Genomic DNA, 27950 nt, shown 5'->3' on the forward strand with positions numbered 1-27950 from the left:
ATGTCGCAGCGGGCAGATGCCTCCCAGTGTGGTGGGGTTGTGGTTGAGTTCGAGTCTGACAACATCCGGGATGCAAGAGCTGAAAAAGCTACGCGTATACCAGGTGAACTCGAATTAAAATCCAATTAGAATTTGTGCAGTGTCTTTGTAGCCAATGGAATATCTGCTTATTTGATTTGATGTATCTCCTTTTAAGGTTCAGCTCTTATCTACCTCAGGGGTCCCAAGTTTCTCATCTATGTCAGTGGAGCATTATCAATGTGGGTAAGAATCATTTCCTGAAGAAACATTCGTGGGGCAATAGGTAAGACTTCGCAACTTAAATGACTGCAAGGTAGTCTCTTTACACTGTGTCACAGCACACTGACGACAATATTGCAACACAACACACGATGATGACTTTTCTCATGTGTTAAACAGGGCGACCGCATGTGGCACTTCGCAATCTCTGTGTTCCTGATTGAACTGTACGGCCGTAACTTGCTGTTGACTGCGGTGTTTGGATTGGTGGTGGCTGGGTCAGTTCTCATGTTTGGGGCTTTGATTGGAGACTGGGTTGATCGCAATCCTAGGAATAAAGGTATGCCCATACCCATTTGAAAATTCTAACATGTATTATAGCGAGGTACAGTGATAAGAGCTCAGTGGATTTCAATCTTGGGCCAGGAAATTTGCTGGCTTCCTATCCCACTAGGAGGTGAATTGCTATTCGCCAGATGTCTCAAGTGTAAACCTCTCCCTGATTTGATAGCTAGACTCAACCACCAGGACTCCTGGCACAAGGTTCATAGCCACTGACTCCTATCTGTTATGACTAGCATTCGTTTTTACAACACCCCCCCCCCCCCCCCCCCCCAAAAAAAACCCCAAAATGTATATTTGAAATTCTGAAACTGTTTTTTTCCATCTTCTATTTTAGTTGCACATGCATCTCTTTTCGTTCAGAACATCTCGGTGACAATATGTAGCATTGTGCTCATGTTGGTGTTCTCATACAAGCAAAGGATTGAACAGATATGGGATGGATGGCTTACTGTGAGTAGACACTACATACTTGCTACAACACAATCGCTGTGTTTCGGTTATATATACACTTGATATGAGTACTACACAGAGAAGTCATTGCTGTTGTTGTCCCCTCTGTCTCATGTCCCTGTTGTCTCTGCCTCTGAGCTTGTGGCTACTCTGTGCTGTCATAGTAACATGTTGCATCGCAAAACTCACACAAGGTGGTTTGTTATACGGTGGTGATCGTCCTGGCAGATGTGGCAAACCTTGCAAGCACAGCACTGACCATTGCCATTCAGAGGGACTGGATTGTGGTCATCACAGGCTACAACCGAGGTCACCTAGCGGGTGAGGACATTCAGTCTGTTAATGAATATACTGGTTTGTATTTGAGGCCTGTTTGTGGAAGATAGATCCTCGAATTATAGAAAAGATCAGGTATTGACTGACTACTGCTTAGCTTCCGATGTTGGACACACATTAACCTCTGTGTTTGTTCCTAACAAAAGGAATGAATGCAACCATGAGGCGGATAGATCAGGTGACTAACATCCTGGCCCCACTAGCAGTGGGACAGGTCATGACCCTTGCCTCCAACGTAGTTGGCTGTGGATTCATCCTGGGCTGGAACCTGGTGTCTCTAATTGTGGAGTTCTTCTTCTTGTCACGGGTTTATCGCATCGTCCCTGCTCTGTCAGCCAAACCACCATCGGTTGCAGTGGATCAAGCATATCTCCAGAGGATAGAGAGGAAAAGGTTACAAGGTATGAACTGTTCATTGGGTCTTTTTCATAGATCAAAAAGGGAATCCAATCTAGCAGTGCCTTAAACCTGTATTCTTTCTAATAGAAGAAAAACTACTTTTGCAAAAGATTTGGGGTGTCTAAAAACAGCCCTTACATCCCCATTAGTGTCAAAAGGGAGGATAAAGTGAATTTCTCCAGTGTGGGATTAAAAAAAGTGTTTAGGTGCTTTAGGGCAGGCTTACACTGTGAATGAGAAGTCAGTACTACGGTGTGCAGTGTGCCTCCGTTTCTCAGTTACTTATGTTTGTTTTCAAAATATCAAGATGAGGAATCATATCTTCATGGGAGCTGCCTCTTTCCGAAAAAAAAAAAAAAGATCCAGCACCAAAGCTTTTTGACATACATTATCTTAAAACACAGTTTTGAGTTAGTGTACAGCATCCAAATGCAAGGGTCCACATGGTATAGATTTCTGTTTGTACTTACACACATTAGCATAGATGAACTGCGTTTGACAAATGATATAGAGGCTAACGTGACATGGCATAGAGGGGATGCAGAAAAGCTAGTGAGGATTAGGCCTTTAGAATTAATGAACTCAAGTGATGGATGCCATTCTTGTTTTTCATTAGGAGAAGGCAATGTTGCGCGACCTCAGGCTCTGACAGAGGGCAACTGCAACTCAAGCTTGCACCTCAAGGAAATCGCCGATCTGCCGCTGTGTTTTCGGAGGTTCCGCTGGCTGGTGAGCACCTGTAAAGATGGCTGGATGGCCTACTATCGTCAGCCTGTTTTCCTCGCAGGAATGGGTCTGGCTTTCCTTTACACCACAGTGCTTGGGTTTGACTGCATCACCACTGGCTATGCCTATACTCAGGGGATAAGCGGATCTCTTCTTAGTCTGCTGATGGGCGTGTCAGCCATCACAGGCTTGATGGGCACTATAATGTTCACCAGGCTCAGGAAGGCCTATGGCCTGGTCAACACAGGCATCATCTCAAGCTGCCTCCACCTGGGCTGCTTGCTGCTGTGCGTGTGCTCTGTGTTTGCCCCTGGCAGCCCCATGGATCTCAGCTTGCTGATGCCCGACGTTACTTCCAATTCCTCTACAGCGCTTGGTGGGATGACAGGGCAAAGGCAAAAACACACATACCCTATGATGGGAGGCAGCAATCAGCCACTTCTGCCCGACCGCTCTTCTATCCACTGGACCAACAACACGGTGCTTTTTGACAATGTTCCCTCTGGCACAGCTCCAGAATCTTACATCTCCATTATTCTGCTGTTCTTGGGTGTCATTACAGCGCGCATTGGTGAGTAGACACAAATTCAGAGCTTCTTCAGTGCAGAGAAAAACTTATATACAAATGATATTGCCGTTTTTAATGTCTATCTCATGTGGGCACATGACAGATATTCCAGTAATAATTTATTTTGAATATACTGATATATAGTGATAATTATCTTTTTGAGGCAATTTAACAAAAAAATAAAAATTACCTAGTCAGTCCACCAGAGAGCACTATTGTAAACTCTAAAATGTATTTCTCATTACATACAAGGTTTTTGGATATTTATTACTATTGATGCATAGAGTTTAAATATTGGTGTAGAGTATGAAATATATTTTAAAAAATACATAAATCTGCCCAAAATGTGACTTTTCTGGGAAATTTTTTTATACAAGTACAATTTTTAATGGAATCTGGTCAAATGAAATTTACTTGCAGCTGAATCAGTGCCCATCTGTTATAAAGGTCAGTTCATCTATTACTGTGTTTCAGGTCTCTGGTCCTTTGACCTGACTGTGACTCAGCTTCTGCAGGAGAACATCTGTGAATCAGAGAGAGGAGTGGTTAACGGGGTGCAGAGCTCCATGAATTACCTGATGGACCTGCTTCACTTCATTATGGTGATCTCTGCTCCGCAGCCACAACACTTTGGCATCCTAGTTATAATTTCTGTGTTCTTCATCACCACGGGGCACACTATGTACTTCCTGTATGCACATAAAGCCAAGAGAAAACGCCGCCTCGACACATAAGGAGCAGCTTACACATCCAGGCATGAGATGCTCACTAGCACTGAATCCACTCTGCACCAGTGAAATGAATGTCTCCCTCCTGATCCTTCAGCAAACTAATTGCAACACTCCAACTGTTTCTATCTCAGCCATTCATTTCAGCACAACACAGCAAGTGCCAATCCCACCTCAGCTGCTTTCACACTGCAGGGCCATGTGCCATGGCAGCAAACGAAAACTCAGGTGAAGTAGAGTGGGAGACAAGCTCTCGCTTTATGTACATAAGTCGAAGTGGCTACCATAAATGCTGCCTCCAGGGGAAATGTCCTAAGAGGACACAAAGGTTACGACTTAAGGTACCAACAAATGTTTTTGCCAACTGTGCAGAATACTTGTATACTGCAAGACTTTCAAACAAGACGGTTAACTTCATAGCTTTTTTGGATGGGAAGGTGAAGGGACAAAGAGATGAATCTAACCATCACCTCAGTACAGATCTGCTGCTGTGAAAAAATCCTGAACGTGACACATGAAAATAAAGACAAGACAAAGCTGTACATTTTCAAGTGGCATTGATGTTACTGATCCGTCCACTTGGAAATATTCCAGGATGTCCAAAAAGGAAGATAAAGGGAACTTGATGTGAGATTGTTTGAAAGATTGTTTAAATTAAAAGGAAAGAAAAAAAAACCCCTGAAAGGCAACACCCCCCCCACCCCCACCCTTTTTATTGGACAAAGGTGAAAGGACAAAAGTGTTTCTTCCCCTGGTTTGTTTCTCTGTGGATGAATCAAGCAAACATTTGCCTTTCTTTCATGCATGCAATCCTGGATTATGAATTACAACACAAACACACACAAAAATATTTTATTCTAATTGCTTGTGTATTTAGAAAAATTAAAATAAAAACATACTTTCTTGTCATCTCATATAAAGAGTGATATTAATAGTTTTATAGAAATCCAAAACCATCAATCTTCATTTTGGGACATGTTTGAAATCAGTGATAACTACATGTTGATAACTGCCATTAGGAATATTGTTTGACAGTTTGCTTCATTCTTTTGTAGTTCTGAAGAACTAAACATTTCCTTACCTCAGCTAAGAGCAAGACCACTGAATCCAACATGGGGATTACCCTCAGCTACTGCGTGTTTTCATATCTCATTCATGTACAGTGGAGACAATATCAAAGTTGAATCTTTTGTCATAAAACATGCATCACATCTCAGTATTTTTGTAACATTTTCTTGTGACATTTCTGTATTGTACATTGTCATTTTTAAGACTATTTATGACAATAAAGATGACTGACGAAGACCTTTGGGCTCAGGGAAAATAAATACATGTTAAAAAAATTTGCAGAATTGTGCCAAAATGTCATCTAAATACACTGATTAAAAACATAGTACATGACCTTTCATAAAATAAGAAACACAATTAGAAAACAGCAGCAAACATCAGTTTTAATGCTCAGTCAGAACATTAAAACACTAAAAATGTGTAATTTGTCATCTTATTTTATCTGATTCATCTTATTTCATCTTATTTTTAAATTTTAATGAAAGAGGTTATAAATATTTGTGGATTAACCATCACAGAAACACACAAAAAATATTTTGATAACTAACAATGCTGATCATTTTGGGCAGCTGCATGACTCTTACATTGAGTGGTGGTTTAATACATTTGTTGAGCACTGTTTATTGTGAAATGTAGTTGCTAGAAGATTAACAATATTATTATTTAGCATAAACTTGTACATTAACAGCACTTAAAGTTTCTCAGTCACACATTAAGCACTGTCCTACACTAAATGAAAAATTTAATGAACCAATCCCCTTAAAAAGTATTTAGTGAGGGATTAGGCATAATCAATATCTGGGAAAATAAGCTACTGTTACGAAGCCACATGCAAATGTAATAGCTTTTGGTCATCAGAAGAGGTCAATGTTCCATTAAGTGCTCATCATCATGCCAATGTTGTTTCAAAAATGATTGCCTGTAATCTGTGAAACATATGTCAAACCAATCTCAAATGACTGATATCAAGTCATCCACAGACAAGATTCCTGACATAAAGTAGAAGCTGCGTGATTTTTATATCCAACTAATAAGTGTCACAAAATACACATTTTACAGTTGTACTTTTAAGATTTTTGGTACACAAGTATGCACAGAAAGCTAATGAATAACTGCTATCTGCAGAATTTCCAGCATGTAAATAAAAGGCATTTACAATAAATTTATCACTGGTCCCGAAGAGTGTCATCAAAATAGAATATTTAAATTTATATGTGTATCTTTTGCAACCCTTTAAATTAAGGTTGTACTGTTTCTATCACCATCACTAACAGTGTATGAATCAGAGATTGGAGTGATAAACCTTGGTAATGTACAGAGCCTATGAAAAGGCTTCCTAAGACAACTAGCCAGGAAGAGCTGTTGTTGTTTTCCAAGCAACGACAGTTTATTTCTATAGCACCTTTCTAAAAGCATGTAAGTAACATGGTACTTTACAAAATTTACAAAAAGTAGTTGATTGATAAAACATTTCATAGTTCATAACATGAATGGAAAAAGAACATATAGTATCGTTTTAAAGGTCCAGTCTGACCTTTGCTATATTTCTTATCTGTATAAAGCAAGACTGGACTAGACTTTTGACATATATCTACCCTATACATACAATGTATCTCTGCAGATTAAGTATTCATGAGTACAGATTAGTCATTCATTTATGCCTGTTATACCAAGTAGCACTATCAAGCTAGCATGCCATATGGTCTGGTCTTACCTACAGTATGAGTGGCTAATGCTAGCTGTTAAAACTACAGCTAATAAGGTTTCCTTTGTCTTCTGGTGGCAAATTAGAGACACTGCCTGGCTGCTTATGGGCTAACCATTTAGGGGAAAGACCCATGTCTCCTCTTCCTTATATATATAATGACCAAAAACAAAAACACACCTGCTAAATAAACCGACAGACTAATAAAACGCTAAGATTTCACTAACCAAAACTGAAACAGAAACTTCTTAGATGAGCTATACCTTACTGCAACTCTCCTCTATAAGACAGTTCAATTAAAAATGCTCCAAAAAGCACCAGCAGGACAAAAAGTTTGGATACTCCACATAGCAGAGGTGAGGTCTAGCAGACTATGGAGACAAGTGAGTCCCCCACCTTTTGTGTCCAAATAAATTAGGTTAAAATAAGTAAATAATCATCTCCTTCAGAGTTGTTATGAACAGGGAAACTACTAATAAAGCCCCATAATAGATGGCCGTTTGTCCCGTCTGTGTCTTTCAGAGCAATTTATAATAAATAATGTTGCCTCCTTTGTGGCACCAGCTATTGAAGCAGTTTGTGCCTCTGTGCTTGCTGTCACTTTGCTTGCTCTTAACTTAGCCCTACACCCTCTTTTCCAATTATGGTAGCCTAATTTCTTCAATCAAAATACAAAGGCCAAACCACCACTGGGTGATGCTGCTACATACCCAGCATACGGTTACTTGTTATGCCTGCGCTGTGGTAAAATCAAAAATGTCTATGATGAAAAATGGATTATACAAATGAACTGCAACACCAGGGTTTTATGTGCTGTCAGTGGCTCATGATAATATTATAAGCTTTGGCTATGATTGTGATAGCATGTAAGATGATTAGAGGCCAAAGCTGAGATTATATCAGCTAAGGCCAATGACCTAATTTAGGGCTGGGCAAATAAACACATGATAGACACAAAAATGGACCTTTGCTAGAATATTCTGAAGAGCTCTTACATTACACTACATTATTTTTAAACTCCCAAACTCAGATATAATATTTTATTTGGAGATGAATGGTTTTCATTCCAGATTGTAATAAAGAGCTCAAAGAAGACAGGAAAGAGTTGATAAACAGCAGAGGATCTATGCTATTTGTCATAAATTACCTATTTGTCTAATGTGCAATTTTAATGTGCTTGTAAAAAAAAAACTGCTACTAAATATTTAATATATGTGGCAGACTGTGGCTTGACTTTTGACCTTTTGTGAGTGGCTGTTGTTTTGGAAATCTCTGTAATGAACCCAAAAAAGTTTCATCATTTTTTTTAGTCTATTGCAGCGCTGCGTGCCTGCAGTAAAGTTCCTCCCATGGTTGTCATGGCAGTCCCTGGTTAAAGACACTAGTAGCACAGAGAGCTGCCTTACAATTTTGGCTTTAGGCATCTTCACTTTGCAATTCGTTTACTTGAAAAACTGGGTCAGTGGTAGCACATTAAAACTAGGTTTGTCCCCCTGGCTTTGTCCCGATGTAACACGTTCACTTTCTTCCTACAGTGGTATCACAAAAGCAAATGCTCAAAGACAGCCACATACAGTAATGTAATTAAGTCTGGTACAAACCAAGGATGTGGTCATATTAGTTCATTTACTTAGTACTTGGTAATTTTTTTCTTTTCATTTTAAAAAGATTTTAAGAGGACTTAAAGGAAGACTTACCTATTGTAATAAGTCTAATATGTACTCTGCAGGAGGAGTGCAATTGGTGTTGTGCCAATCACTTACATTAAAAGAACAAAAAGGCAGCAGTGGAACGATAGGACTCGTCCTCACATGAAAGAGAAACACCACCTAGAGATGGGGACCTTTTCTCATTCTGCAGTTTGCTGTATCAGCAGTTTGGGATGGCAGCACAGCTGAATGGCTTTGCAAGGACCCAGTCAAGCATCACACCGCTGACAGAGGGGAAAAAAGATATAATGATAATAGATAAAATGTTGCCCATACTGAGATTTAATGTCCTCGTTTTTCTTTGATCGATACATGTCGGGTCACACTGATCCCTCTGCAAGTTCACTAAGCACACTGACAGCAATTGCAGTTGGACATCTTAGTTGGACAACTTAGAGCTCTGTAATAAAAATGGACACTAGTCTGCAGGGTGATTAAAAGGCTTTTTTTCTTTGTTTCTTTTCTCTTTTTTTTTTTCATTATCGTCCTCTAGAGAAACGTACAGTTTCAAATGAAGTGTCCCAAACAAACAGTTGATTAATCAGCTTCATTGGCCATAAATGAATAAATCAAAAATGTAATTATTCCCACAAAAGCTTCAAACATGCCTGGGTTTCAGATCCTCTGTATAGGCCTACTGATATTTTACACACCAACAATTGACTGAGAAATTCAATAAATCATTTGGAGATTAATTAGAGACTCAAAAATGTTACAGAATACCGAATAAGCCGTTTGTAAGTTCCCAGCATAAGTTGATCTCTTGTCTGATGAACTCCCTGAGATCCAGCCTCAATTTGCAATATATCACATAAAAAACTGGAAACTCTGTTCACTGTTCACTGTAATCAGCAGCTATCCAGATCAGTGATAAAGAGTTTTGATTACTCAAAATTCTAATGCTTGCTCCACTTTATATACAGCAGGTAAATGCTCTGAAGTTTACACATCCACCTGAATATGTCAGTAACTTTCTGTAACAGATCTGTAGCTTTTGCTTGCTCTGACTTTACGAGCTTCTTATGGGTGCCATTACATTACCTCACTCTAACTGAAAATAAAGCGGTTAAGTATTGTTTGCCTCACACGTAGTACATCTCCACCCTAACAAGAGTTTGACCTTCTAGTGTGAAGTACCCTGCCCTATCCTGAATCTTAACTCTCTCCTGCTTTCGGGAGATTTTGAAACTTCCTTTTTGGGTCTGTCTGGCTCACCAGATGTTTCCTGAACCCACCGTGTCCTTAACTCACTCCCTCCCTGCCCGGGTGCTGAAAAGCACCAGAAGGACGGAGAGGAGAACTCTGTCATTCACTCTCAGTACAGCCAACCACACAGAGCAATACCTGGAGTTCAACTGCTGTGTCTGTAGACTTGACTGAGGTGTACAGCAACTGGAATCTACTCAGGCTGCGATGACAGAAACTCACAACTTGTACATATAGCCTACACTCATTCTTGAGCTGCTCACCTCTGTTAGGCATTTTTTACAAGTTGTGTAAGCCCATGTTCAGGACTTCTGCTGTTGTTCCTGGTGGAAAGCCAGCAGCTAGTAATCAGTCGACAATGTCGTGGGACTGTGGCCTCAGATACATGTTCTCTGTGTCCCCTGGGCTGCAGCACGGGAACAAATGCATCCTGCATGACAAGGAGGACCTGTCCAGACTGGAGATGGTCCAGAGACTGGCCAAGGATGGCTGCCGCTTTCTGCAAAACCACAGCAAGAGCCCAGAAAGGACAAGTGAGGTGAGATACATGACACATCGGCAGACAGAGCAGATATTTCTACAACTTTTGTTTGTTGCAGCATGTAAATGCATCGAAACAAAAACACAGCTTTAGTTCAACATATTTGATACTCCACTTTATTTAATTATAAATCCTACTCTTTTAACAAGCTTTCCCCATGAGTGAAAGCAAGTGGAGTCTGCATCCTAAGTTACATTCACTCAGGATTATACTGCAGCGTTTTATGCAAGCATTGCAGTCTGTGTAGCATCCCATTAATCAAACCGAAGTGAATTTGCAGTCTGTTTTTTTTAATTGGTCTCCTTACGTTCTATAGTGTCTCCACCTTATCTAAAGATTAGCTTTGCCACTTAAATTATGTGCAGATTGCAAGAAGTGTCTCATTAAATATGAGAAAAAAGACCATTTTAGATGCAAGAATAGATGTCAAAATAGATTGTATCTATAAGATGAATCACTATGCCTGTGTTTACAACCCCAGTTCTCAAAAAGTTGGGATGCTGTTCAAAACATGGGTAAAAAGAAATTCAAATAAAAACCTGTTGAAACTGACCTTATTCTAAAGTTGGTCTATATTTTGTTGAAGCTGTTTGTAGCAGTTTGGGGAACCTTTTCTCATCTTAACTTGTGAGAAACCTCCTGTCTAAGATGCTCTATTTATAATTAGTTGTTACTCCAGCTGTTTCTTTTTAGTTCCACTTACATTTCCAGACTTTTGTTACGCCTGTTCCAACATTTTGAGGCGTGTTGCTAAGATCAAATAGCATAATGTTTCTTTTGAAACATTTGATTTTTCTTCTATGTTCTAATTTGAGTAGAATATCAGTTTATTCACAAATCATTGCATCCTGTATTTATTAACATTTTATTAGCGACCCAGCTTATAAATTATTTTGTTCACTAAGGCATCAATCTCGGGTTACACAGGCTCTCTTTCATTTCTTTCATCTTTCGTTTCTGAAAATACAACAAGAAGTGCTGTATCTGCACGTCAGCCTCCACACTTTTAAAACTATTACATCACCTGTATGGGAGCAATCTGATTGGCTAGCTTTATGGTGGGTTCAGCTTCTCTCTTCCTGCCAGCTGTGTCTGTGCGTTGACCTGCTGAACAATTGCAGGAAGAAATGACGCAAGTGGCCGAACCACCATGCCAAGACATTGTATGTTTTCAGGGTGGATTCCCGAGCGTCATGACCTTTTCTCCACCATGAAGCAAGCTCTCCTTATCGCCGTGCACTTTCAGTAACAACCTGTCGCCTGCACTGAGCTGCTGCCAGTCTGTGGATGATCAAATGTTAGAGCTACATAACAACAGTGTTTTACGTTTGTTGCTTTAGTGACGTACTGAGCACAGTACCGAGCCACCATTTTTTTCTTTATATTTGTTTCCAAGGATCAAGACTTTTTAGTCATTTTTAAAGTGGTCTTGAGCAATATTTTTTCAGGCTTTCTTTGGACATTGGTTGTTTTCTCACTCATTTTCATTTTTCAGTCCAGTCCCTGTTCCTGACCATTTTTAGAAGGAACAATCCCTAACACTGACCTATATATTATAAATAAATAAATAAATAAATAAAGAACTCAAAGAATGAATCAGTGCTTGTGTCTCAACAGAAAACTTACCACAGAAGCAATTTTAAATTAATTAAAATTTATTCCTGAATTCAGGAATAGAACCACACCTAATTCAGTTCCCTTCTGGGCCTATATCTATATATGCCCTCCTGCAATACAAGCTGTTGGTTCTCATTGGGGGATCTTAGCAAACCTGATGGAATTATGAAAATGAGTACAGTCAGATTTTGATCCACCATCTGGAAATATCTGATTGGCAATGGCTTCATTTTTCAGCTTGGCAATGATTTGCACAATATTGTACATATGCAAAGTTTGTCAAATTATGACTGTAAAAAAGGCTGAGTATATATGTCTATGTGTCATTTATAATGCCAGAAATAATAGCCAGGTATGGTAAAGTACACTTAACACTAGAAGACACAGTACATTTAACACTTGACATTTTCTGGAAATATTAACATTATGTGAGATTATTCTTTAGTGTTCCTCTTCTTATAAGTAATCTAATGATGCTGCTAGTGCTGTAAAACATGTGACTCATACAGATATCTAAACACAGACATCAAAGTGTTTAGGAATCAGTTAAATCCCAGCTGGTGGGAAAAGGGGTGCTTAATATACAGAGTGCTGCATGTCAGAGTCTCTGATGCAGAAAGACTGTGAATGTTAGGCACTCTGTTTTAACCTAAAGCATATTGCGTTATAGTTTATAGTCACTCATCATATTTTGCTTTAAATGAGACAATAAAAGGACTCCATGCTTTATTACAGCTAAAAAAATAGTGATTGAGACTAAAGATTACTCAAGACGATGTTTACTGAGATCATACCTCAAGTCAACAGGAGTTCTGTACAATTTGACTTCTCTTTGCAACCAGAGGTGTTTCAAATGCAATGTTTAAAGAGGTTCTGCATTTATTTGCTTTTCGGATCCCGAGGTTACAGATCTTTTACAGTTTTCTATCTTTTATAGCCGCTTTAATTTCAGTTTATGGGGAACAGATAGCAGCGCATTCTCATCTTTTCTGTTGAACACATTTTCTCGTACTCTTATTACCTTGATGTTACATAATGTGCACCTCCCTTGCTCACTGTTTATTTTTCAGACCTCACACATGAAATATGAATGATATCAAGCGTCTGTTAGAGATTATGTTTATTTGAAAACAGCACTCGTATAAGGATCCTGTCTTCTTCTTCCCATCCTGTGTAATCCACACTGGTGCTTGGGAGGAATTAAGACAAATCAGCACTTTGTCATGACTGAGACCTTCCAGGTCACTTTAAGTGTTTCTAGCCACCAGGATGGATCTGGAGCCAAAAACAGGACAGTGAAGCTTTTAGAGGACTTTGTGCAGAGGCCTGAAAAATCATTTTTGCTTTTCTGCTGATGGCGTCCATGTTAGGAAGACTTCAGTAACTTTGAGCAAGGTCAGATCAAGGCTAGGTTTGAAACTGAGTGGCCCGGTGCCCTGCTGTCTCATTACAATGATCCACTCTAGACGCCTGTTTTTTTTTTTGTATAGGAACACTGGTAACCACAAAGCACAGTGCACACTAAGCAGTAGTCTGAAGCAGTCAAGAAACAATCAATAATTCATTGTGAAGCGAGTCTTATTTGCTGTTTGACCCATTACCATACACTGAGATATTATGTTAATCATAGTCAAGAATCAACTGTGCTGTACTGCCAGGCTTGGTGAGACAAAAAAGTGTGCTTTTTTAACTTTAAAGGAATTTAACAGACACGGTATGCCACATGTTGATAAAGCTAGAACCACAGGAAGACAGGAATGGGATTCAATGGGATTTTTTTCTTCATCCCATTTTTGTCATCCTCCATGCCCCTTAGTCCAGCAGTAATACAATTAAGTCTCGATGCTTCTTCAGAAACGTAGGAACTGCTTGAGAGCACCTTTCTATGTAATATTGGAATACAGTGGAAACTTAATTGCTACTGCAGTTTTAACAGATATCTAAAGTTTTCTTAGAGTCAGACGTCAACACAGGACTGGAAAAGTACCACCAATCTAAACTACTGTAGTGGGATAATGCAATAATAATGATGACAGACACACTATGGTTGTGTGTCTTTGTTTTGTTATATTTTGTATCTAAATGCATATATTTGCATATGTATCGTGCATCTATAGTGTGTCTTTATGTTCACAGATCCCTTGACAAGCGTTAATAGTGCCAGGAAGCCATGCTTAACTGAACGACCCTGGATGCTTCTCTGGCAAAAGGCAATTAAGGCCACAAACTGCAACCATTTCCAGCATGTCTACCCAGCTAATTGCATGAACAGAGGCTTGTGTTGCAGTGACTGATGGCTGAGAAGGGGAGGATGGGTGAAAAGTGAGGGGAGGGGGCCTAATTCAGGATGCATGCGTATGCAACATACAGTGAAGATCTCATTAAGACCAATATCACTGATCCAGGCTACTCCATTGTCAAGCAGCTGTCAGCCATCTTTATACTTCAGAGACACTCTAGTAATCCTTTTTGGTTTAAGATGTCGACTTTAGTTAAGTTAGATTTTAGATACTTTAACAGAATGTCTAGGCTGTCCAGTATGCCCAGCAATAGAAACAGAGATTTTGCCCTATACTGTGAAAGCATGAATAAAAAAAAAAAAAAATACTTGTTTTGTTTGTTGACAAAAAGGAGATGAATTTATCATTGCTTGTATGTCGTGGTGGTAATAGGACCAGTACCTGGCAAGGGAATCGGGGGTCTATGCTAAACTCCAAACCACAAAACCTTTGTTACTATGCAAAGTTGAACCATGTGACAGCTTGAAAATAGACTGCCTTCAGTCGCCAACCATGATTTAATAGGCGCTACACATAAATCAATAATTAAAATAGTCTTTTATGTTAATCCCTGAATGGGCTCCAGCGATAAGGGCTGAATAATGATATATGGAAATTCTCTTTCACTTACAGTGCAGTATTATGATGGAAATCAGTGGTGATTTGTGCGAGTGGGAGAAAATACAGGGGAATCTCCTTGGTGATAACACACTCCCTCCCTCCCGCTTTTCTCTCCCCAGCCCCAGAGTGACGAGGCAGTCCGCTTGTGTCTGAGAGAGAGGGGCCACGATGTGCTCGTTCTCCAGAGAGTGTCGTCAGAGCAGCTCTCTGCATCAGCGAGGGGAGGAGGGAGAGAGGAGGCGAGAATCAGGAGGTAAGCCTCTCCACTCCCCCTCCCCTCCTAGATTCCCTCCCTCTCTCACTATATGTTTCGCTCCCTCAGCGCTCTCCCTATAATCACTCTCCTTCTGCCCCTCTGCGGATCACACACTCACTCACTCAGGCATGCTTACATCACAGTTCCCTGCACATAAATGACTACATTAAATACATACAAGTAGGCAGCATGGGACTGTGAGGCACAGCTCCGCTGTCAGCCTTCCCATTCAAGTAACTGGAGAGGGGTTTTTTTGTAGTCGCGAGCATACTGGGATACCTCTGTGGACTACGGGCTCTAGCAGGTGCAGGTGGATAGATGGATGGGTAAAGGGGTCATGCAGCAGTAACCACGGCAACATTGCCGGCATAAGGGCAAGGGGACTCTGCTAGGATGGGATCTCGGCCACAGCCCCCGAACCTGCAGCAGGAGGAGGTAAGGCTGCTACACGCTGCCTTGGTGGAGCAGGAGGAGGACGAGGAGGATGAGGAGGGCTCGGAAAAGAGCAGCAGTGACAGCACCAGCCGGGCAGAGCCGGTGACAATGCCCACGTTTGATGTCCCTTACTTTCGCTACATAGATGATGAGGGCACAGAGGGAGAGGAGGAATGGAGCAGCAGCCGGTCTCTCTCTTCTATTGAGGAGGACTCTTCCAATGACTCTGTTGTGTCTGACAGGTACATGGTAGTGTCAGGGACTCCCGAGAAGATTCTGGAGCACTTGCTGAATGACCTAACGCTGGACGAGGACCGAGGGATGACACAGGGCAAAGAGTCAGGTCAGCATACTGCTTTCATATCATTTCCCCCTCTTTTGGCTTTACCTGTGTCTGACATAAAGCGTTTCTTTGATATTAGAAAGCAAAAACACAAAGTCTTTTTATCTTTATGTAGAAGTCACATATGTATCTTTATGTGACTGAGAAGAGAAAGAGTAAATGAGCTACCTTCACTTTCTGTTTTACTTTCTGCCCTCCCCACCCTTTCTCTTACCGATAAAGCTGGGACAGCTTCCCCCTCTGGGCATTATTACTGGGTTAATCATGTGCTGTGACTGCCGAAATGGTGCTAAGTTTAAGCGCATTCATTTAAAAGCCATGACAGAGATAAATGTCTCTCATATCTTTTCAGTGAGGCTGTAAATGGTCTGCACGACATGCAGTCCAGCCTCACAGCAATAAAAAATCAACACATTTCCTCTCATCCAAGCAGGTACTTGATAATTTGGCTCTGTTGCCAAGGCAGAGGAGACCCTCTGTTTCTGAAGCTGAAAAGATAACTGGATGAGGAATGACAATTGAGAGCTGTGAGGCAAGGAGACGAAAGATTGATGAAAAGAGCGGGGAAGAGGAAAGAAAGTGGGCATAAGGAGATTAGGAGAGGAGCTGCAGTTTGCTTGGGATATGGAGGTGGTAACAGATGATCTCTCATTGGGATGGAGGCATGACTAACTGGAGATCAAATATCTTATCAGGGATGCAAAAGAGTTATAGACTATGTTGAGTGTCTTATTTTTATCGCATTATTAGAATATTTTATTCTGGTATGAAGTTAAACATAAAGTCAGCCACTAAGACAAATAGTTTACCCATTCTATTCTTTGTTCATTTAGAGTATAATAAATCCATCGGCTCAGAAGGGCTTTGTGTTGTTTATGCATCGTTCACCATTAGTACAACTTGCAGTGAGTGTATAGAAGTTAATGCTCCATAGGGAGCTATGAGGCAGAGCATGATGCTGAGTGGTATCCCAGGGTCAAAGAGCCAGAGACCTCAGGAGGATGAGTCCTGAGCAGCAATTGATCTGCACTCAGTGATGTTTAATAGTCTGACTGCTGCTGGTTCCTTGTCTTTCTGTGCTACTGCTGAGGATCATCTCATAGAATCAGATTTCCAATTTTTCTCCAAACAAGATTTATTCCAACATTTAACGAGCTGCTGTGTTTTGGTTCATCTCTCTTGGATGGCTCAGAAAAGCTGATGATTTTACATACAGTACATCGCATTAGAAAGCCATTTTTATTTCATTATGGTAGCACTCACTTCCATGTTTACACAACATTAGGAATGCAAAGCTTTCTGTCTTCTTTTGCGAGAGATGGCACTTTTCTGAAACCACCGCAGGCATGTTTGAGGGAAAGCAAGTGTGAACCACTGCAGCAATCAGTGGATGTCTGATGTGCAAGTGTTTCCTTAGCACTGTGGTTAGCATTCACAAGTATTCAGCATTACCTTCTTTCCTGTACCCAATCCCTGAGTGCAGCTATTGATTCTTGCTCTGCACAGATCATACTGCTTGCTGGTAGCATTGAAAATCATGCAACAGAACATTTGTGCCCTTAATGAGAGGATGTCCTATCTCTTTTGCCAATGCACCATGTGGAGAGATGTTTATTTGTACTGAAAGTGAAAGAACAGAACATGTAAAAGCTTTCTAAATGCTAAACTAATGCCTTCTGGTGGTTACCAAGCTTGCAAGTGACACATTAACATGCAAATTTCAAAGACTGCATTGATCAGCTTTATTGAAATGCAAAAGAGACATGCAGATTGATTGACAAGCCTATTGATGATTTCACAGCACTGACAAGGTAGTTTAGTGAATCAATTATGTAATTCTGCTAAAAGGAAGACAAAATTTGTTTTGGTTTGTGTGTCTGAAAGCAACATCATACATGGTAGTACACGTCAACTACAAGTTATAACTGTGAAATATTAAAAACTAACTGACTTTTATGACTGACTGGAGCCAGAAAATGACCCAACCGCTTGCTAAACTTCATTCGAACGGCAGAATTCACACACAATGTCTTTCCCTTTATGAAGCAAATACATCTTCTGCTAACTTGTTTGGGTTAAATCTTGATCCCGCAGGTCAGCCGCTTTGTTTTTTCCCTCTATTCCAATTGAAAACTGCAGACCTCTAGGTCATAAAATTAAATATTTATTCTGTTTTCCAACTTCAAAAAAGAAACCGTCAGACTGTACAGTCTGTGGAGCGGCATGTGAGCTTTTACTCATGAGAAAGCATTTCAGTTTAGCTCTGAAAAAACACAGCAGTAGGCAGCAGTGTGAGTGAGTAGTATGCAGTCAGTCAGTGTGTGTGTGTGTGTGTGTGCAAGTAGATACAGTACATGTGGGTGGGTTGTGATATCTCTCCTGTCGTTTTCTGGTTTTGTGTTAAGGTTTGTTTTTTTAGAAGATGCATATGTAACCGCTCATGAGCAGTGAGTGATGTGTCCACAGCTGCTCTGCATGGATTAACATAATGATGTCAGGGAGTCCTGTGGACCAGAACGTACACAAAGACCTTGGGAAGCCAGTGTGAAATTAAAAAGAAGAATTTACAATTCTGGGTGTGAGGCACACTTACAGAGGGGTTGGAAGGCGGTTGGTTCTAATAGGATTTGTAAAGCTTTTTGGTTGTGGCTGGGCATTATGTCTAAGAGTTAGCGTCCTTTTCTTTCACATTATGCCTTAGACAATTTTTTTTCTTTTGCGGGTATCTTTTTATGACAGTTTCTGGGTAGTGGTTCCTGAGGATATTCAGACGAATCGCTGGCCACAATTTGGGAAAGATTCATCTGTGATTATTAAAGAAATCCCATTAAGCAAAATCAGCTTTCTTGAAAATGCAACTGCAGGTATGCAAATGCAGAGCGTGCGTCCATTTCGTGTCATCTATTTACAGGAACACTTTTTCATTTTAAACCTTGGTAAGAGGTTGTAGAAGGGTACCGTGGCAGAAAGTACTGCTTGTAAACACAGTTGCATGATTACACAGCAGAAACATCAAATTTCCTGCCTGTGAGCGAGAAAATAACAATGAAAATATTGACTTCATTACAGGTCAGAGAGAGTCACCTGACACATTAACATTATTGGCTTATCTTTACTGATACAGCCTGCAGTAGCAAATGTGTGAGGCTGCAGATAATGCAAGTAAAAGCTTGTTTGAACTTGTTGGAGTGAAATGGAAGAAGATTTCTCATTTAGTCATTATATCAGTCTGACCATGAAGAATGGTGCGCAATGAAAGGTCGCTAGCATATTGTTTGCCTCTATAATGTAGCTCTTAGTTCTTGCTAACTGATATTTTACGGAAAAGAATGAGCTCTTCTTCTCACATTATTAAAGTGGAAAACGGAAGCCATCGCAATTAGTAAAGCTCTCCTGTACGTAGCGCTCAGCAGACATTAATCATACAGTTGTCAAGGTCACTTGAGTGCATGCCCTCCAGCATCTTGTAGCACTGAATGAAGCTCATAAGGCTATATCCATAAAGCCCCTTCCAAGCATGCACTCCTTTCCATTAATCTAACAGTATCTGAGTGTGTCAGCTTCGTGCTTAATTGAGGAATTCTGCTCATTTTTTTGGTGAAGGTGGCACTCCTACAAGGCAAAAGTGGACCGTGTCTGGGTGGCAGAATATCACCGATTTAGCAGTGACAAGGCCGTGTATCTCATGTCTGAAATACGCGTCCATGGCTTACGACTGATGTAATGGGATGTGTAAAGTCTTTTTTGCTTTTTCTGAAATGATTCCATGAAATGATCTTTATTTCTCTTTACAGATACACTTCTAGATGACTTCCTGCTAACCTACCCAGTATTCATGTCTACAAGTGATTTATGCCAAGCTCTACTGGGACAATATCCTTGAACACATAGGCTTTTATAGGATCCTGAATTAGATGTTTTATTCAAAAACAAAGTATGTTTTACCTTCTTAAAGCTGTTCCACTTCACTCATCTTATTCATATAACTGACTCTCTTGGCCCCTTTACTAAATCGACATCATGCACCATGCTTCACTGTGCTGTGCATTTGACGTCAGACATGAAAAATAATCTCCCTTCCTTTTTTGCGCTGAAACCTTAACCGAGTCCCACCTATTGCACCAAGCGACACAGAGGGAAAGAGGATCGGAAGGAGGCTCTGGAGAGGAAGCAGAAACTCCTGCACCTGGTGTCGCAATGGATGTCGCTCTGCAAAGACTTCCTGAGAGAAGACGAGCATGTCAAGCTCTTCATGAAGGTAGGACACACTGTGCAAACGGAAAAGGGTGGAAACTGGGTGGGAGGTGAACTTTGTATGGGAGAAATGAAAATTGACATTTCCTTCCAGACTCTGTATCGTTGTGTGCTGGATGATCTTTATGAGCACCCAGCCCTGGAGAGGGATGTGGGGGAGCTGCAGAAACTCTACCACCTGCATCGCAGACAGTGAGTTCATATATTTGTTCCTCATTTGGTGCAAACAGAAAGAAAACTATAGTTTAATACAGACATACTTTCAAATTCTATTAAATGGAAACGAACCTCATCAGGCCTGGGTGTGGAAAATTTCTAGTAAGATCTGTGACTGCTGAAGGATTCAAACTGGAACACACACTGTTCTTTGAATACGAAGAAAGGGCTTCTTCTCCCCTTGGTGTCTTTCTTTAGATTCTTATCAATGAATCCATTCAGAAACTGAAAAGTAATTGCAGTGTTCTGGGTTGGTATGCATATGAATGGCGCAGAAGTCTTCATCTCAAATGTCCAGAACTGAGGATGTATAAGACGTTTGAGAAATAAGAAGCCACAAATGTTTTCCGTGAGAAAAAGAAAAAAGCTTGAAGAGCACGCACGTACTTTTTGTTCCACCACTTGTTTACAAGACTCTATTTCTAGCCAGCTGACTGTGAATGGGGCCAAACACATGAGAATAATTGCAAACACAGTGATACGCATCAGTATGGTTTCAGATTTGTTGAGTCATAAAGTCATTATGCAATATTCAGAACACAATACACAGTATCAGTCCAATCAAATGAAGCCGGTGTATATTCACAGTGCTGTGGAAGCTACAAAGCACAGATACCAATAAATAAATATAAGTATATATAAAAGAATATGAAATCATGTAAAACCTTTTATAATTGCAGACTAAGGCATGTTTCAGGTTTGAATTGATCATAACACCTTATTTATGAATAACCCAGTATTTATTCTCCATGAAATAAAACATGCTTGATCTGCTAAATTTATACATAAATTCAATCAAAGATGAATTTCAACAGTTTTGTTGCTCTGAAACTGGAATCTGTGAGTAGCTTTAGTGTTTTCGTTGATAAAAATAAACATCATGTTGCTTTTGATGGTACAACCCTGAGTCACAAGACACATTGCCACACCCATGCGCCCCTTCCCCTTCGTCAGCCTCCAGTCACATCTTTTCCCCTGGGGCTGCTCTTGCCTGATGCCCATTAAAACCAGTGCAGATGATTCAACCCGAGGATCCTGCAGTTATCTGACCGCGTCTCATTCCCGTTTATATGCACGGAGGGAAATCCACAACACCCACTCTTATAAAGCAGCCGATTTTGCGTGGGTGTTACTGGCTGACATACTCTTCTATTTATGAGCTTTTCACAATCAGTCCCACCCTAGGGGAGGACAAGGTTGACTGCCTTGTGGAAATCTGCTGCAAAGGGAAAAAAGTGTCATTCTTTTCATATAAAGAAGCTTCCCATCAACTTCCATCTGGCCTTTGTGCAAAGGGAAGGTTAAGCTGGGGAAAAAGACTGTTTGTTTTCTTGCACTCTCCAATCATGTGCCATTATAATTCACCGAGCTAATCGACTTCTTTGGTGATTCTGCTTTTTGAGGAGTAAAAGAGCGAGTTAGATCACAAGCGGTGCTTTGACATGGCAGGGGGAGTCAGGTTTTTCATTAGTGCACAGTCGTTGCTGGCCTATGAGAGGAGATCCCTGCGGGCAGGCTTTGTGCCAACATGCCTTTTGTGATGCAGAGCCCAGTAAAAGCTGAGGGATGATAATAGACACGGGGCTATCCATCAAACCAGGACTAACCCATGGGAATAGGGTGATTAAATGAAGGTATCACACTGGAAGATCTAAAATCTACCAAGCACGCTAATCTGTCCTTGACACCAAGCTTAAATAATGGACTCAACACAGCAGAGGAGTATACATGGATTCCTTTTACCTTGATTATATAGACTGCATGGGTGGTTACGTTGTTGTACTACGGATATTACCTGCGGTCCACGGATCATCGTCATCATCAGTTTTTAAGACAAAGTACAACGATTGTTTTTGTAAATGTTTAATTACACCGTGGTGCACTTTAGTGATTTGTTTCTTCTTCTCCTTTTTTCAGTACTGTGGATGAATATTCCCCTCAAAGAAAGGTAAGTGAACAACGCTAAGAAATGAAAGATTTTATACAACATGAGCTGGCTTTCCTGATTGACATTTCGGGTGTCGGGGTTATTGTAGTCACATTTCCTCCTAAGAACATTGTTCCGTTGTTCCACTGAAATGCATGATGTTCTCAGGCAGTAAGAGCGTGTGTCAAAATCCACGCATTTCCCCTCTTTCAGAGCAAAGCACTTTTCCACCAATTGAGTCTGAAAGAGAACGGGCTCCAGTCCAGGGCAACACAGAGGGAGACCAAGGATGGTAAGTCGTAAAAAAAAAAAAAGCTTCATTCTTCACACATTCCTCCCATCATACGTTGTTTCCAAAGTAAGAAAAAAGGAGACTTTTAGTCTGAACTGTACAACAATGGGAATCTTTCCAGGGAATGAATGAGATATTTGGGAGTGCAAATACCTGACTTATGACATATAATAGCCTAATAAGATTAAATGTTTATAGCACCTCTCAAAAGCAAAGTTAAAAGGTGATTTGTAATGAAAACATGTAGTAAAAGGAGACAGACAGTATGGGGAAAAAATCCTGTTTTTAAATTATATTTCTTTTAAAGGGTTAGTTCATTCAAATAAGCCTCCAGTTGTGGTCACGTCACTCCCCCTTACTTTAGTGTTTCTGGTCAAAATTGACCGGTCTGTTTTAACAGCTCTTAAATTAGCATAACAAACATTTTTCACCACCAAATTCAGTTCAGTGGGTCTTTCAGTGGGTCGTAAAGTGGGTCTTTCATTTGGTCATTCAGTTGGCCAAAAATACACCGAAGCAGATGATTTGAATTTCTTAGTCTGTGTCCAGAATGTGCAAACTTGGTCAGTGGGCAGATTCCCAAGACCCACCTAATGGGACCAGAAGATCCCAGGTCAATGGATTTCTGCTGTGCCTAATAGAGGCATGGATTTCATGTTAACCTCCTATATGGGCAGTGGGCTGCACTTTTTAACAGATCTGACAACTTAATGAAATTATTTTTTTCCCTTTGCCAGTGCTGTGTCATGTGTATATAACCATGGACTCATACCTAAGTATGAGGGTCCAGTCCGGGGTAGTGGCACAGGAGCTGGTGCAGGCAGTGGCAGAAAGGATGGATGTCTCCCAGGAGGAGCTGGTACTCGTGGGTGTCACTTATCCTGGAGGTAAATAGTATTTTCTCTAACTGGTTGGAGAACATTGCATAGCAATAATGACAATACTTTCAATGTTGAAACTCACAACTTAACACTGTAGCACTACTATTGAATATTAGAGTAACCCAGAACTAGCTATGAGACTACTTACTCTAAATGCAAATGTGTGACAAATTAAAGGAAAATGCTACACAAGTGTTTGAGTGAGGTGCTGGGCCACCACTTCCTACTAGAACAAGTCTCTGTTCTCTTTTGTGTTTTATGTTTAACGCATTGGTCCAAATTCTGTCATGTGAGTTTAAGGACTATGACAGCTAAAGTCATTTTCATATTCTTCAACACCATTCAGTCTGTCTGTTTCCCTATCAAAGACAGCACTCATATCAGGATATGGTGATCTCTCAGAACAACTGTGTATTGATTTTAATGATCATTTCCTCTTAGGAGACAAGTGAATCCAACTTATATCATACCAAAAAATTCTCATTTATAGTTTTTTTTTCTAACATTTTGTCATATTTGATGTTTCTTTCTATATTCATTTTGATACTGAGCCCAGATAGGTATGTGCGAGATTGCAATCAACATAATTGACTTCGATGTCTCCCAGAGAGTCAAGTAATATGGAGTCAGCATCTGTTATCAGTCACTAAAGTGTCAGGCTACCTCAAAGTGGAGCTTGGCACACAGAGTCTTATCTGTAACCAGTGATGCTGTCAGACAGATTTCTAATGGTATTCTGCTGTTTATGCTCTTTTCTCCCCTGCAGGCAGACTCCTCCTGCAGCCTCAGGACCGAGTTTTCTCCAATTCTTTACGGTCAGTGGGGAGGCTGCATGCATGCAGGAAGGACCTTGGTGAAGTCCTGGTAGGAGTAATATTTTTATGTTTAACTTTAACTTTAAATATGCATTTTCTTGAGAGTAGGAAAAAAATGCATTTTTATATATGATACCTCAAAACCCGCAAAGAGACTGTTAATTTTTAGTATTTAAATTGAGGCAAAACTAATTCTTATTCAGTGTCTGCAAAAATGTCTAAATGTTTATGTCGGTGTTCAGGGCATTGTGGTTTTAAAGGAAAATCTGAACCTTTTTTGCTTGTTTTTCTTTGCAGAACCCTTTAACAGATAACTCAGAGCTGCAGCAGAGGACAGCTCACATGCTGAGTTTGAACACCTGGGATGTCGCTGTTGCACTCACTGATTTTGACTGGGCAATTTTTGATGCAGTGCACGAGGTTTGTCTCACAACTTGAACTTGCAAAAATTCTTCTCTTCAAACTGAATCCTTCAAAGATGTTAATGTTCAGTAAATGTTCTTTTTTTTTTTTTTTTTTTTTTACAGCAAGAGCTGGTCTATTTCACCTTCAACCGCCACGCCGGCAGCAACCACACGACAGCTTTAGAATTCCTGCTGCAGCGATGCAATGACATCCAGCTGTGGGTGATGACCGAGGTGCTGCTGTGTCCAACGCTCTGCAAACGGGTTCAGCTCATCAAGAAATTCATAAAGATTGCTGCCCAGTTAGTATTGTTCCTCCCATGCCACAGCAGTGTGATAAGAGATTCACTTACCGAGTATTCACATTGGCTTCTCGTACTGTTAGTTCAAACTTATTACAGCATTCAACCTGTAGGGTGAGATGTTTTATATGGGAATACTGCACCCTCCAGTGGCAAATCATTGAACTACATCTACATTTGTGGTTACAAGTCTGAAAGTAAATGAACTGTGTGCTTGTATGTGCAGCTGTAAAGCACAGAGGAACCTCAACTGTTTCTTTGCGATCATAATGGGCCTCAACACAGCAGCCGTGAGCCGCCTCAGTCAGACATGGGAGGTCAGATGTTTTCTTTACTTTTTTCCTTTTCTAAAAGGAATTAATAATTTCCATCTTTTTCCATTTTTATATGTCTAGCTGAAGTATCTGAAATCAGCTTTTATTTTCTCTGCAGAAAGTCCCTGGCAAATTCAAACGGCTATTTTCAGAGCTGGAAACAGTTACAGTAAGTGTACTGAGCATGGTATGAATCCACACTGTAACAGAGAGTATAAACCCTTGTGTCGGTGTGTACTGGCTGAATCAAACAGATGTTTTGAACTTGTAAAATCAGGGGAAACATCTGGCTGCATTAGATCGTTAGTAGTCTCTAATAAAAGCATCCAGGAACACACAGTCACTCCCGCTGGATAAAACTCATTCATTTTAAAAATGTCTTCACAGGATCCCTCGCTGAATCACAAGGCCTACAGGGACTCCTTCAAGAAGATGAAGGCTCCAAAGATTCCTTTTCTTCCTCTGCTGCTGAAAGGTGTGCTCATTATTCTGTCACTTCAGCTCCCCCGCAGAAAATCTAACTCTAGGAGCTGAGTGCTGGGGAGATATTTCTATCAAGCAGTTCTGACATGGAAGAACAAACCTGCTGGAGAATATTAAACAAAATGTTCTTTTCCTTCAGATATCACATTCATTCATGAAGGCAACAAGACGTTTCATGATAACCTGGTCAATTTTGAAAAGCTGGTAGGTTTGTGCATTTTTATGGCAGCGCACACTTCAGCACCGAATACAAAATTGTATGTTTAAAGATGCCTGTTTCCACATTTTGCTTCTAGCACATGATAGCAGACATGGTGCGTCTAATTCGACAGTGCCAGAAAGATCACATGGGTAAGTATTTAAATTGTTTATTATTGTTATTTCTTTTCTACAAACTTCCATACTAAAAGCAATGATGAAACCTCATTTTTTAAAGTTGTCATCATCAGTTTTTGCAAGACAAATAACAAAATCAGTGAGCAAAGTCACTTACATTCATGATCCTCTTGCACCAGCACATTGCCTTACATGATTTCATACAATGGCTTTAAGAAAGTCAACAAAATCCATTTCACTCAGCAAAGTAACACATTTTCTATTCATTCCAGGAAATGGAATAACACAGAAGAGCAGCTCAGAGGTGCGAGCCTACATTGACTATCTTCACATCATCGACAATCAGCAGACTCTGTTTGAACTGTCACAAAGGCTGGAGCCTCGATCTTAGAAAACAACTCTGACCCTCCTTCATACTGTGCCAAGAGACAACCTTACTGCTGTCTCATCTAACTCTCAGGACAAAGGCTACAAGACCCTAACCAACCACAGGAGGGCGCTATTTGATCAGGAGATTATTTACCAGAGACAGGAGCAGGCGGCAAAAACAGATTAATAAAAACATGACATTTTAAGCACCTAAAGCAAAATCACACAGTTTAAGGCAAGTCTAGACGTCATTTAACAATGAAAATTTACAAAAAGAAACTGTTGCTTTGCAGGAAAAATGCTTCCTTCTAATACAAACTTACAACAAATGCAACAAATGTGTGAGTCCTGACTCATAGATTCACTGTCCTGGTCTTTTCTTTGAGCTTTTAGCACACCACAAAGCAACAGTGAGCACAGAAGGAAGACTAGTTGGTAACTGTTTCTGACTTTCTTCAGAGAGCTGCTGTTTTTTGTTTTGTTTTGTTTTTTGTTTTTTTACATCAACTAAAAACAGTGGTGGTCAGCTCATCAGATTTAACCAAAGATTCTTTCAGCTAATAAAAGTCTGCACTGTTACACACACTTCTGTGCTCTCAGAGTTCGCCACAATCCAGATTTTCTTGTTGCCAGGTCAGATGTAAGACATGCTTTCCCCAAAGCAAATCAGCACAGTGTTATGCACAACAAGATTGAAACTGTTGCTACATGTTTAACAGTTTTTTATATTATTTTTATTTTTTATTTTTTTATTTGTTTTATTTGACCACAAAGTGACGTGTATATGATGAGTCTTTGCACAGTACAGATTGTATTAAGGCAGGGAACTACAGAGTAGTACAGTTTACTGTATTCTGTTGGCATGTGTAATAATTGTCTATCTTTGTGCCAAATCCCATGAAAAATAGGTGTTTAAAATAATGATCATTTTCTAATCATTTTTAAATCACTAGCACGGGGAACTTTAAGTGGTTTAGCTGTGGACAATCAGTTAAATGAAGCCACAGACTCATACTGGTACTTCTCTGTACTGGGCTTTAAAGTTCATTAATATTGGTGCATTTCGCAGACATCCATACAATTTCAGTCTGTTGAGATTTGAAGACTGACAGCAGTTGTTCACTTCTGATACACAGAGTTCAAGAATTTAGCACCAGAAAAGAATCTGATTTCTTTGAAGCCTGATTCATTTGTGGTTAGATTTAGCTATAGCAAAAATCAAATATTAAAATAGCACCTTCTGGGCAAGAATAAGAAGAGAGAAGAAGAAGACAAACTGGAAGCCATTTGCTTGTTTGCATTGTGTCGTAGCACTACTGTACGATTTTAAACATGCAGTATTTGTTCTGTAAATGCGTGAGAAATCTCTCTTTTGCTAGGTTGAGTCAGGCAAACTAAGGTAGTTGTTGTGAAGTGTGTACATACAATTATGCTTTATATTCTTCACATTTGTATATTTGGATTTTAAAACATGCTTTAGCAGTATTTTATTTTGAATATCATTTTTGTCATCAATAGTGTACAGCTGATTCAATTTATACAGTGTATATATGTTGAAATTCTGGATATGGATATTTATCTCATAATTATTTATTTGCTTTCAAGATACTATTTAGGATGCTTGCGTTAATTGTTTTGGTTTGTTTGTTTGTTTTTTTTATTGTACGCACTGTTTTTGGCGGGTCTGCATGATATGTCAAACCATGGACTGACCATTAGTGCCAACTGTGCATGTATTAAAATACTTTTCATCATCGTGAGCTCATTATTTTTAGACTAACATTT

General features: G+C 40.0%; 1 protein-coding gene across 3 annotated transcripts; it reads left to right on the top strand.

Moving 5' to 3' along the window:
- Positions 1 to 27940, top strand: si:ch211-254p10.2 (rap guanine nucleotide exchange factor 5). Of its 3 annotated transcripts, XM_063486304.1 has the most exons (24): positions 225 to 304; positions 421 to 580; positions 920 to 1035; positions 1230 to 1356; positions 1518 to 1772; positions 2387 to 2499; positions 9893 to 10018; positions 14658 to 14791; positions 15472 to 15572; positions 19367 to 19445; positions 19686 to 19830; positions 19921 to 20018; positions 21960 to 21990; positions 22183 to 22261; positions 22999 to 23148; positions 23909 to 24006; positions 24255 to 24377; positions 24485 to 24663; positions 24890 to 24980; positions 25096 to 25146; positions 25365 to 25452; positions 25600 to 25664; positions 25757 to 25811; positions 26069 to 27940. In XM_063486304.1, exons 2-24 carry the CDS (start codon positions 430 to 432, stop codon positions 26185 to 26187), a joined length of 2574 nt encoding a protein of 857 aa, XP_063342374.1. In that variant the 5' UTR covers positions 225 to 304; positions 421 to 429; the 3' UTR covers positions 26188 to 27940. The 3 variants fall into 3 exon arrangements, with proteins under 3 accessions (XP_063342376.1, XP_063342374.1, XP_063342375.1); XM_063486306.1 differs by lacking the exons at positions 9893 to 10018; positions 14658 to 14791; positions 15472 to 15572; ... (13 more) ...; positions 25757 to 25811; positions 26069 to 27940 and adding exons at positions 1 to 103; positions 3539 to 5026 and having other exon boundaries at positions 197 to 264; positions 2387 to 3067; XM_063486305.1 differs by lacking the exons at positions 9893 to 10018; positions 14658 to 14791; positions 15472 to 15572; ... (13 more) ...; positions 25757 to 25811; positions 26069 to 27940 and adding an exon at positions 3539 to 5026 and having other exon boundaries at positions 2387 to 3067.
- The last annotated feature ends 10 nt before the right edge of the window (positions 27941 to 27950 follow it).

The sequence above is a fragment of the Pelmatolapia mariae genome, linkage group LG10_11 (genome assembly GCF_036321145.2).
Source record: "Pelmatolapia mariae isolate MD_Pm_ZW linkage group LG10_11, Pm_UMD_F_2, whole genome shotgun sequence".
NCBI classification, from domain to species: Eukaryota; Metazoa; Chordata; class Actinopteri; order Cichliformes; family Cichlidae; genus Pelmatolapia; species Pelmatolapia mariae.

Bases quoted from the DNA above. Each gene is read 5' to 3' on its own strand.
- si:ch211-254p10.2 (XM_063486304.1), top strand. From the start codon at position 430: ATGTGGCACTTCGCAATCTCTGTGTTCCTGATTGAACTGTACGGCCGT. The intron at 581-919 runs GTATGCCCATAC...CTTCTATTTTAG, and splicing joins TCGCAATCCTAGGAATAAAG to TTGCACATGCATCTCTTTTC. The intron at 2,500-9,892 runs GTGAGCACCTGT...CCTGGGCTGCAG, and splicing joins TTCGGAGGTTCCGCTGGCTG to CACGGGAACAAATGCATCCT.